Genomic DNA, 11788 nt, shown 5'->3' on the forward strand with positions numbered 1-11788 from the left:
ACAAACTGCCAGTTCACTTGAAATCCGGCTCGAAGGACCAATAAGTATTGATTTTATTTCAAATTTTATTTGCAGATAGACTCCGATAAGGCTGTTTAAACTGTTAGGATATAAGGATTCCAAAGATATTTTATTTTAAGGTAAAAATGTTTTAATGTACATATAAACTTATTTGTATATACAATTATCACTAAGTCGGGGTTAAGAGAAATGTATCCCTTCATTGTTGAATGCGTGTAATAACCTGTAAAAAAACAAAAGATATATTAAATTATGCATGATTTAATTGTATTTTTTATTTATTTCCCTCCGATACCTTGCGGATTGAGATGTTGTGGATACTTTGAATGAATACATGAAATGTATATATTTGTTAAAACATAAAACAAAAATTGTGGATCTCATTAGTTTAAACTTTTGTATATATCTAAAACCCTAAATAAATAAAATAATCACCCTGTTTATTAAAGAACTGATATGCAATTAATTCAATGTTGACAGAAATATTGTTCTGAGTTCAATTCAAATAGAAAATTATAAAAATAGTAGTTACGAATAGTCCAGATTGAAAATACATTTTAGTTTAGAAGATACATTTTTAGAAGTTTGAGAGGAAGTGCAATTCCTCACACAGCAATAATCATTTAGATGATTGTTATCACCATTAAACTAATTCTTCACAAGGATATTCTTTAAAAATAAAGTTATCATTTAGCTGATATTACAGAAATTCAGTTGACAGTTAGTTAGCAAAAACAGTGAGAAAAAATATAAGAAAAACACTGGATTTCATACTGAATTCAGTCCTATTATTATCTATGAACAATTTGATGACACTTGAAGGTTTTACTCTTCCAATGCACAATGGTTTAGGTGAATTATGATACTTACACCAAGAAATCATCTGTATCCATGGTCCTCGCTCGTTTTTGATCTGCTTCTACCTCGGTGAGGATTTTTTCTATTTTCTGTTTGATATTAAAATCAGGCTGAATTTCCTAAAATCCAATTGAAATATAAACTCTCATACAGATTATGACAAATCCTTCACTAGTAAAAGAAGTACTCAATTCGGGATTTGAAGGGTAAGTTAAAATAAGTATCAGATGTAATTTTTGAGTCATCAGAATTTCATAGCCTTTAAAAAGGCTAGACCAATGGGAAACAGTTTGAGAGATCAAACTGATGGGTTGACCCCAAAGTACTCTTTCCTGAAAAAATATAACTGTAACTGACTGTAGTGAAAACTGTTGACTCTTTGAAAACACTATTCTATTAGGAAAATAAATATTTCGAAATAAAATTCAAAACTTTAACTTCTCCGAACATTTTTACACAGTAGAATCTGGTAAATACTCGCCGGAAAGCAACTACTTTTCAGGATAATACATCATAATACATAATATACCCCTGAATTTGTTTGAAGAGATCACCTGAAGATCGGTTTCAGAAGTTAGACCTTGTCAAAGCAGGAAAGATGCAACCCAAACAGCAGTATGCCTAGGACTTGAATAATTTCATCGTAGATCTGCTACATATACAATATTTTCGTCTGAGAGAAACATTTGTCGACTGATGTTGATAAAAAATATGTCTCTCAGCACAAAAAGCATATGCAAGACTATCCTCTGTGAGGTCTCTCTAACTCAATATCCAACATGGTACTACCCGGGGAAGTTTTTGAGCTTTCACCAGATTCTTCAGTATGGCAAGTTGGTAGAGAGGAATGTTTCGAATTTCATTTTGAAATATTCATTTTCTTAATATGTCTGTATCACTTCTCCAGTAATCAGACTGATTTTGATTACTATTTCACAGTATTACTGATATCAACATTTAAAATAAAATTGTTTAATAAAATTGAGGTAGTGTCTCCAAAACACATGCTTGAAAAAATTATTGTTTTATATTTTATTGAATACTAGCGACCCGCCTCAGCTCCGCACGGGTGCAATGCTGATACTAAATATACTATAGAATGTCTTTATATAGAATGTTCACAGCTTTTTTGTCAGTAGACAATACAAACAGTACCACCGCAACCGCTATGTCCCTGCATTTTAAATCAGTAATGTCTTCGAAAATATACATTTCTACTGAAATTAATGACTTCTATTGCTCTATTGCAGAGGACTTGACGAAAAATATAAAAGGAGCCAGTGACCCCTTAAACTATGTGAATATGGAAGTTACAAACACCTTTATATTATATGACACAAATATTACCGAACTGCATGAAACACTATTTTCCATTAAAACTAAAAACTCCATGGGTTCAGATTAAATCTCTATAAGAATTCTAGAAAATATTCCTATAAGAATACTCGATATATTAGTTGGTATAATAAATAATTCATTTAGATAAAATTCTTTTACGGAAACTCAGTAGATATGTTATAACTGGAATAAGCCTTAAGTGATTTGAGTCAAAGTTAGCAGATTGCACCCAGATGGTCAAAACCACTTAATACTCAAATGAAGGTAAAATTACCTGCGGCGTCCCACAAGGTTCGGTACTGGGCCCACTTTGATTCTTAATTTACATTAATGACCTATCGTCTATTAACAACCATACATTGAATTAAGTATTGAGAATGACATCACGAAAGTGAAAGACTGGTTTGACTCAAATCTTTTGAGCTTGAATTTATCAAACACAAAAGTAGTGTCCTATCGTTGCACACACGGCAAAACAGCCTATTTACGACGACAAAAGTCAAAAAAACAAAGTTTTATTTTGAATAAAATTTTAATGCCAAACCGGTCTCAAATATCCCTTATATCCAATACAAGATTAGGTTTTTTTCTAGAAATGCCCTAATCCATGGGACAGGTAGCCAAACTTCGAGTTCTTTCATCACCCTTACTCGGCTCATCATTGTAATTTCAATATAATTATGTAGTTATAGAAATATCCTAGTGAAATATTCGAACATAGTACTCAGATTCCAATATTTTCATTAGTACAATCGTGCCACTAGAAATGTCAGTTATGCATAGAGAACAAAAGTTTATATTCTGGAAGAACTTGAGTCCATCTTCGACAAAATACTGTCGCCCTATATGTTTCAAGTTGGTAAAAGAAAATAATGAAACCACAAAGCAAATGTATGGATTCATTATTCAGCAAATTCAAAATCTGAAACCAACAGATATCCTGCTGAACGCAAAAAAAAGTATTCAGTTTAAGCATATACCCATATGCACAATGATGGATGGGAAAACGTGTAATGTGTTGACGGACACAGCGTCAACACAGGCTTGTAATATATGTCGAGTCACACCAAGAGATATAAATGACCTTGAGAAAGTGATAGCTAGAACATGCAACATTTCTGCATTCAAGTTTGGAATCTCAATTTTGCATTCATACCTCAGGTGCTACGAATATCTTTTGCACATAGCCTATAAGATGGAGTCAAAACAGTGGCAAGCTAGAGGAGATCCAGCAAAAAACGCAGTGAAGGAAAGAAAAAAAACATATCACGGATCTATTTTATGAGCAGATGGGTCTAGTTGTAGATCAGCCAAAGCAGGGTGGAGGAAATTCAAATGACGGGACCACCGCGAGAAAATTTTTTGACAATTCCTCTATTGTTGCAGAAATAACAGGTCTGGATGAGAATCTATTGAAGATATTTGCCAACATATTGAGCAAAATATCCAGTTGCCACTATATAAAACAAGACACTTACAAATCTTATTGTCTAGAGACTGCAAAACTTTGCGTGCTTTGAGTGCTTCTGTTCACAAGCTGCTTATTCACAGTAGTGACATAATAGCCTGTTTGCCATTACCTGTGGGACAACTTTCAGAAGATGTTTTGGAAGCAACCCAAAAAGAATATAAAAACATTCGACTCTCCCATTCCAGGAAAACGTCACGGATAGATACAAACACAGATATCATGCATTGGATGCTGATAAATTTGGATCCAGTAATAACTGCCAAACGTCATAAGTCTACCAGGACAAAAAAAAGTATTTAATGAAGATGTGTCATCAATGATCACAATTCCAGAATTTTTAACAAATATTCACACGGAGAATGACCGTGATGATGAGAGTGACGATGATTCATTGGATTCTGATTGAAATTATTGTTTTCATCATTCAATTATCATCATCATTATTGTTTTATATAGGTTAGTTAATTTTTAAGTTTCTAGTTTGATAGATTTTGAATGTTTACTGTTCTAGCTAGTTTGTTTTCCTGTCATACATATCTATATGAATTAAAAACTTTTTTTTAAACAATATTTGCCTTTTATTCCTATAAAAACTCAACCAACATGAAATTATATCTCACAAATAATGTTTTATACACACAATTTATGTTTCTGTATTGAAAAATGTTTTTGTCGCCGTAAATCGGCTGTTTTGCCGTGTGTGCGTTGCCAGATTCCAGCCATACATCTAATAATATTCAAATTGACAACGTACCAACTTCTAAATTCCTTGGCTTGTTCTTTGCCCATAATTCAAAATTCAACAAACATGTAGATAGTTTGAAGTCCAAGCTCTCCTCTGGATGTTATGCAATACGAGTAACTGCATTGGAGCTCAGATCTGCAGTAGCTAAAATGGTTCTTCATTCCCTTTTTGAATCCCGTCTTACTTATGGTATTTGCTTTTGTGGTTTGTGGTCTACCATATGCCTTCAATCAGTATTACTAATACAAAAACGTGCATTACATTGCAAATGCAAAGCCAAGCCAGGGACTCTTGTCGGCCTCTTTTTGCCTCTAACAGAATCCTAACTGTGGTCTCCTTATTATGGGACAATCTGCCTTCTCTTTAAAAATAGGAACTTGTTTAACAATTGACGAGCTAATGTATCAAACCAGGCAAAGATTCAGCTTCAAATTACCGCTGCCTTCTTCGACCCTAGTTAAAGATTCCATTATTTACAACGGTCTCAAAATGTTTAATCACCTTCCTCAAGCTATAAGAACCATAATTAACCTTAGCACTCTTAAGAAAGAGTTGAAAGACTTGCTTTCTGTGAGACCTTATTATAGCTTAGCAGAATTCTACGATGATTATTTGAATTGAGTATGATTCAATTTTATTTAAATTGATTATTTCATTTTATTGACCATGTTCTTATGTCTTGAACATTTGTATTATCACTTACTTTTAGTGATTTTACTTTTGTGATTCTTGTTTGATTTCATTTGTATGTTATTTATATTTTGCACATGGCTTTGTTAATAAGAATTCATTCTTCAGTCAATAAAGTATATTTTGAATTGAATTGAAATTACATGCTGTAAGGGGCATCATTGATCATATTATGGACAGATAAGATAAAGAATGTATTAAAGATAATTTTATAAACGCGCCTTTTTCCCCGCGGCTGGCGTCGTACTTACAACACTTGATTATTTTAGAATTTTTGTTGATAATGGGTTTCTTGAAAATATCACAACAGAAACGAATAAGTATGCAGAAAACTTGTTATTGTCAAAGGGTGGTAAAGAAAAGTCAAGGATAAATGATTGGATAGATCTAAAAGAGCTCCTGAAGTTTATTGGTTTGGTGTATCATATGGGCAATGTGAAACTGGACAAACTCCAAGACTATTGGAGGACCAGTCGGCTATTCAATTTCAAATGTTTTTCGGGTCACATGAGCTGGGATAGATTTTTGGTGATACTCAAGAGTTTGCATTTTTCTACGAATCCGGAATCAAAGCAACCCGAATCAAACGACTGTCTGTATAAAATTAGACCAGTTATTAATTATTTCAATGAAAAAATGAAGGAACTATATTATCCCGGAAAAAACCTCTCTCTGTACGAATCTATGGTTTTGTGGCGAGGTAGACTATTGTTCCGGCAGTACATCGCAAATAAGCGACATAAATATGGACTGAAACTGTATATGCTGACAGAGCCAAATGGGCTTATACTGAATTTTGCAGTTTACACCGGCCAATTGGATGAAACGGGCGGTAAAGGCCATGCACAAAAAGTTGTTCAGCATGTAGCAAAAGATTACCTCAACAAAGGACATTCTATTTATATGGATAATTATTGCAAAAGCTGCCAAATAGCTAGAACCTTGATAAACCTTAAAACATACTGTACTGGAACTCTACGCAGTGACAGCAAAGGTGTTCCTGTTGAAATTTTGAAAAGTAAACTGAAAGTTGGGGAATCAAAAGCCCAGTATGCAGATGGTATAATGATCAAAAAGTGGAAGGATAGAAGAGATGTTACCTACATATCCACAGAATTTGAAAACCAAATGGTAGAGAAAACTAATAAATGAGGAGTTGCTTAACAGAAGCCTTTACCAATTGTGGAATATAATAAATACATGGGCCGAATAGATTGTCCGGACCAGATGATGTCCTACTACCCTTCTTTGAGAAAAACATTCTGGTATAAAAAACTTGGTGCTCATATCCTGCAGCTCCTTTTGTTCAATTCTTACGTGATATTTTGCAAATACTCCAGCAGAAAAATTTACATTATATGATTACCGTTTAGCTGTGATTGAAAATCTATTGCCTGATATACCACGTAGAATAGAATATATCGTATCCAAACACGTACCTAGTAAAATTGAAGTGGTTAATGCCACAAACAGAAGAACAAGAAAACAGAATAAAATCAGGAAAGACACTGTGTGGGAATGTAAGACTTGTCCAGATAAACCCGGTTTGTGTGTTGAGCCATGTTTTAGTCTTTTTCACAAAAAAAAATTGAATGAAGTGTTATATTACGTTTTTGACAAAAAATGGCAAATGTAATATAATTAAATTTTGTTTAAAAATGTTTTTTTTACTTGTATTTTTTTCTACTTGACCGTTTTTACCCATTAACGCCATATGGCGTCATCCGCATATATTCTTGAAACTCTGGTACGCCAATAGGCGTCCGAGCCTGTATAAATGAATAATTACTGCTTTTCACACAAAAAAAACCATTAAAAAAGCATACAGCCCCAAAAACCTTATTTAAAAAATTAACATGTCCCGCACAGGAGTAGAATCCTTAATTATTTAAGCAGCGAATGTGTTGAGTGAGTTACTTTCGCATTTATAAGTATAGATTTTTGTTCCAAGTTAATAACAATAATTTAATATTTTTCTCAGGAAAGAGTTCTTAGGTGATGGGTAGAATTGGAACCTCTGGTGTAAAGTGAACCTATTGAAAACACTCCACATTGGTGTGTGTGGATCTAATATTGTAGTATCATCAGCATATTGAATGTTTCTAAAATAACTATTGAGTAATCAACATCTGATTTCCGGGAAACCCTCCTTCCACTGATACCTTTCTTCCAGGTAACTCTGAATAAAGCAAGAAGTATTTCCTCTGATACCATGACTTTTCAATTCAATTAGAAACATTTTATGCGACACCCTCTCTAAAGTTTTAGAGAAGTTTAAAAATGGTGCTAGAGTTGAGGTGACAAACTCTGTTATGAAAAATACAGCTTTCTAATGAAAATAACGTTTACCTTATTATGTAGACTACAATGTACTTTATAATTCTTCTCCAATGTGGCCAACACAGCAGTCTGCCTGAATGAACTTCCCAATGTTTTATTTTTACGTGTGAAAACTATCCTCGTCAAACCGTCCCATTCTGTGTAGTTTATAGGAGGGGGTGGATTTCTTGGTTCTATTCTTACCACAGCAGATTCCACTTTCGGTGGAGGTCGGAAATTGTTTTTTCCTACCTAAAAATAAAACTGAAGGTGTCGGCAAAAAATTTTTAGGTAATTATTCATTGTAGCAGCTTATGCTATTTTTGAAAAGACAATTAAACTTGCATAATTCTGTTCGATAATTACGAATCTGAAATCAAAACTTTTTCTGGCCTACTTTCAGATTCTTTTTAAGGGAAAAATACAAACACTACAAGAAAATTCTTAAGGCACGGTGGCTGTGTGAAAGTAGTGATTCACGGTGGATTTGAATCACTGGAGATTGAATTTATGTAGAAACTGTTTCAGGAACTCACTTTTATTTTACAAAATAATCCTTCTTTTGAAAGCACGCTCTATCTGATTGATATTGTCACTTCAATAGAGCTTTCATTATTATTATTTAGAAAAAGTTAAATTCCAAAAACGAAAATTATGTCAAAGGATTTTTATTCTGTAGAGTAGTCTCTCAAATAATTTTTTTTATGTGATAGAATTGGTCGATACTTGATGAAAATCCTTCTTTTAAATGAAACAAATACTACACAAATTTACAAATATAAACGTTTGTTTGAAGGTGGTTGGCAATGTTTTATGGTGCATTTCATTAGTTCAGAATTCCGGTGTCTAATACTATATAAAATGATTTGAAATCAAAAATAACAATTATACTAACCAAAAAAACTGAAATTGCAATGAAATGAAATACAAGCAACAATTGACAATTGAATAATTAACAAGAAATAAAAATTGAAAGATTTCAAGCCAAGTTACTTCAAGACGTTTGATTGTTAATATCCACAATCGTCTTCAGGTGATGACTATTTATAGGTTATTCGAATGCTTTCACCTATCTCCTTTTCTATCTCTCCGCTAATTTTCATTTCTTGTTGATTGGTCAATTTGTAATTGCTGCTTGTATTTTATTTCATTGTCATTTCAGTTTTTTGCTTAATATAATTGTTATTTTTTTTTGCTAATCATTTTGATTTTATTAATTCTTTCAGGAATTTCAAATCATTTTATATCATATTAGACAATGGAAGTCCAAACTGATGAAATTACAAATATAGAATTGATTGTGGATGTCAAAAAAAGCATCTTTATCATTTCGATATTTATAAAAATTTCATATCATATTAATTTTTGGTTTAATTTTGCAACATTGTCAACATAGCCAACAAACAAGACTTGTGTAAAAGTATCCATTTAATTTCATCGACAATTTTATCGTTTGCTAGATAAAAATATAAATTTGAGAAAACTGAACTTTATATGGAAAAAAAATTGAAATGCCAAAGGAAATTACGTCAACATCAAGTGAATGTGAAAAGGATGTATCATTTATAGATTTTCATTACAAAAGTGGGTTCCTGAAATAGTTGACTTTCCAACTATCAAGTGGCTGTATCTCCAATGGAAGACTGAAGTGACAAGTTTTAAGTTCAGATTCATGATCAGCAGATAAAACTGCAGTCCAATGAATTTTTTGTCAGAACAAGCACATGTTCTTGAAACAGATAATTACCAATTTTCGTCTACACTTACCTTCATCAACATGTCAACCCTAGCAAGAAGTTGTGTATTAACTGATAACCTGCAGTACAGTTTGTCACCAGGCTTTGCAACAAGCCTCTTTGCAAACTCTTCCTGGAACATAAGCACAGCACATCGAAAGAAAGGCCTGTGCAACAACAATTTGAACACCAATGGTGAGGATATCTGATAAGGAATATTTGCCACACAAATGTCAAAGAATGGAAGATCTGTTTTCAGCACATCTCCAACAAGTATCTGGAGTTTCTGTTGGGCAGGTGTTCCTTGTACTCTTTTCTGTAACTCGGCAACCAGTCTGACATCTATTTCGCAAGCAACCACTTTCTTAACCTGTTCTAGAAGACGTATAGTCATGTTACCCGTACCCGGACCTATTTCAAGAACCACATCTGTTGGTCTCAGTCCAGATTTTTCGAGCATGGATGTTATGATCATCGGGTTTTTTAGAATGTGCTGTCCAAAATTTTTGTTGAACATTATTCCTGGAAAATATTAATCAGCAAGTATGTAACTAGGAAGTGGAAAACAATATATTACCTTGTTTTACGATCCCATTTGAGGATTTCTTTTTTTTCTCCTGCTTAACTTTCCCCATGCTGCTGAAAGAGTTGGTGAGGACAGTTATTATTTGTCTTGTCCTTATTAATTTACTGGCCTCAGCTTCCTGTATCAGTGCTATATGACCAACTCTTTTCCAGTTGTGTAATATACACTTAGGGAAATTTGTCCTGATGTGCAAGATTGTTGCCTTATGTAATATTGCACCTTATTATTGTTCAATTCAATAAAACATATACAACACACATATTCGAGGTTATGTTGTTAAAAATGTTGACATTTGGCAAAATTGTACTTGTACCACCTTGTACATAACATAGAACGAAGATTTCTATACACGTCAATGTTACAGGGCAGCCACCGATACTTCTTTGAATTAAAACTCAACCACCAACTATATTGTCTTTTCCCATCAGACGAATTCTAAAACTCAACAGTGATCCGTCAGCCGCCAGTGTTATCTTTCCAGTTGTGTAATATACACTAAGAGAAATTTGTCCTGGGGGTGCAGCAGTGTTGCTTTATGTAATACAGTACGTTATTATTCGCTCCGTGTTCCATGTTCAGAACACGAAGCGAAAGTTGAGAAAACAGCCCATCATACTTTGTCCATGAGAATCTTCAAGTTAACATAAAACAATTTTGGTGGATTAGTAAACCCATAAAAAAGCAACTGAGAACTCTTTTTTTTGTCTTCTTGTGCAGGAAGACTTTTTTGCAGCAATGAAAATTCATATGGACGTAGGCTCAACGCTCTCAAGTTGTTACATTCACTTTCAATAACTATAAATTCACTATTCACCTACAATAATAATAATAACTATAATACTCATTGGCGTCTAAAAAATGAACATCAACTTGTAGCAGATATCCTGAAAATATAACAAACCAATTTATACCGACATCATTCTCAGTACTGGAAATGAAGAACTGGTAGTTACTGCAAATTGATTGAGAATAAAATAACTTTTTATTGGCATTTTGACACGTGGCCCAATGATCTATTTGTCATTAGAAGTCACTCCTATTATATAGGTTGGGATCCAGTAAAATACAATTACTATGTTTTCAACTTTTTCTATTTTCATCGAAATCGGGTGTCTTTATTCATTAATAGAACAGATCACAATTAAGTGATATATATGCCCTGTGGTTAGTATTTCAAATCACAAAACAAACGTCCTTAACATTTTTTTTTTGCTATTCACACAAAAAATTAAACTCTTTTCAGAGGTTTTTTGCTAGAGTTGTATTCGTTTTCTTTATCAATTCAATGAACAAAGATATTGTTATATATACAGTATATTCAAAATAAAATTTTATTTCTGTTCAAAATATGTTTTATTGATGTATATACATAATAAATATTCATTTACATACAAATAGTTTGAAGAAGCAGGCGGTGAAATTTAATAATAAGAAACATTATAAACACTTGTTTTTCATTTTTCCACCTCCATAACGGGAAGATTTTCCTGCAAATCAATTTACAAATCAGTGTCTCATATTCAAATTCTGTAGGAATTATGAAATGTCTTACCACCCCTTTCAAAACTTTATTCTCAATGCCATTATTTTGTGACATAAATCCTTTGATTTGAAAATACTCTGCTGCTTCGATCACACTAGCCAGGGCTTCTGAAGGCACTGAAACTTTACCTCTGTAGATATATTCAATCAAGTACTCCATGGATGACTTCGAAATGCTCGTAAAATATACATGCCTTGTTTCCTCATCAATCTTGAAAACATGTGCGAGTTTAGGACTGAGAGCAGAGAGAATCAGCTTATGTGCTCTAATTTTACCATCTTCGAAACAAACTGTTGCGTCGAACATTTCTTCTTTTTTGTAATAATCGAAGAGCGCTTCCGTTAACATTTTGTTGTGAGTATCGCATGTCAAAATTACTTCGTCCATTTTGAAAGTTTTTAAATTGCTCCAGTTAGTTTGAAATGGTCGAACTCGTTTACGAAGACTAATTCAAGTGACAGAATACCAAAGTGGAAGGTTT

The 11788-nt window shown here is 33.1% G+C and overlaps 3 protein-coding genes across 8 annotated transcripts in view; 1 reads left to right on the forward strand and 2 right to left on the reverse strand.

Annotated features, from left to right (window-relative positions):
* LOC111512285 (uncharacterized) overlaps positions 1-286 on the forward strand; it is a 157172-nt gene extending 156886 nt beyond the window's left edge. For all 6 annotated transcript variants that reach the window (XM_074175101.1, XM_074175106.1, XM_074175102.1 and 3 more), the window contains one exon: positions 76-286. The gene's annotated coding sequence lies outside the window, so the exon portion shown is untranslated. The remainder of the gene's footprint in view (positions 1-75) is intronic.
* On the reverse strand, positions 112-10677 carry LOC111515253 (probable dimethyladenosine transferase). Its single transcript, XM_023171479.2, has 5 exons — positions 9756-10677; positions 9210-9700; positions 7473-7694; positions 892-998; positions 112-244 (listed from the first exon to the last, which is right to left on the reverse strand). Exons 1-5 carry the CDS (start codon positions 9811-9813, stop codon positions 202-204), a joined length of 921 nt encoding a protein of 306 aa, XP_023027247.2. The 5' UTR covers positions 9814-10677; the 3' UTR covers positions 112-201.
* A 416-nt stretch (positions 10678-11093) lies between these two features.
* Positions 11094-11788, reverse strand: LOC111515250 (longitudinals lacking protein, isoforms H/M/V-like). The gene is made up of 2 exons (XM_023171478.2): positions 11317-11788; positions 11094-11251 (listed from the first exon to the last, which is right to left on the reverse strand). The coding sequence occupies exons 1-2, from the start codon at positions 11692-11694 to the stop codon at positions 11219-11221; spliced, it is 411 nt and encodes a 136-aa protein (XP_023027246.1). The 5' UTR covers positions 11695-11788; the 3' UTR covers positions 11094-11218.

Source organism: Leptinotarsa decemlineata, unplaced genomic scaffold (genome assembly GCF_025532065.1).
Source record: "Leptinotarsa decemlineata unplaced genomic scaffold, Ldec_3_MD MMD2_tig00000882_RagTag_RagTag, whole genome shotgun sequence".
In the NCBI taxonomy this organism is placed as follows: domain Eukaryota; kingdom Metazoa; phylum Arthropoda; class Insecta; order Coleoptera; family Chrysomelidae; genus Leptinotarsa; species Leptinotarsa decemlineata.

Bases quoted from the DNA above. Each gene is read 5' to 3' on its own strand.
- LOC111515253 (XM_023171479.2), bottom strand. From the start codon at position 9,813: ATGGGGAAAGTTAAGCAGGAGAAAAAAAAGAAATCCTCAAATGGGATC. The intron at 9,701-9,755 runs GTAATATATTGT...AATATTTTCCAG, and splicing joins AAATGGGATCGTAAAACAAG to GAATAATGTTCAACAAAAAT. The intron at 999-7,472 runs GTAAACGTTATT...ATTGGATTTTAG, and splicing joins ATTGTAGTCTACATAATAAG to GAAATTCAGCCTGATTTTAA.
- LOC111515250 (XM_023171478.2), bottom strand. From the start codon at position 11,694: ATGGACGAAGTAATTTTGACATGCGATACTCACAACAAAATGTTAACG. The intron at 11,252-11,316 runs GTAAGACATTTC...ATTGATTTGCAG, and splicing joins ATAAAGTTTTGAAAGGGGTG to GAAAATCTTCCCGTTATGGA.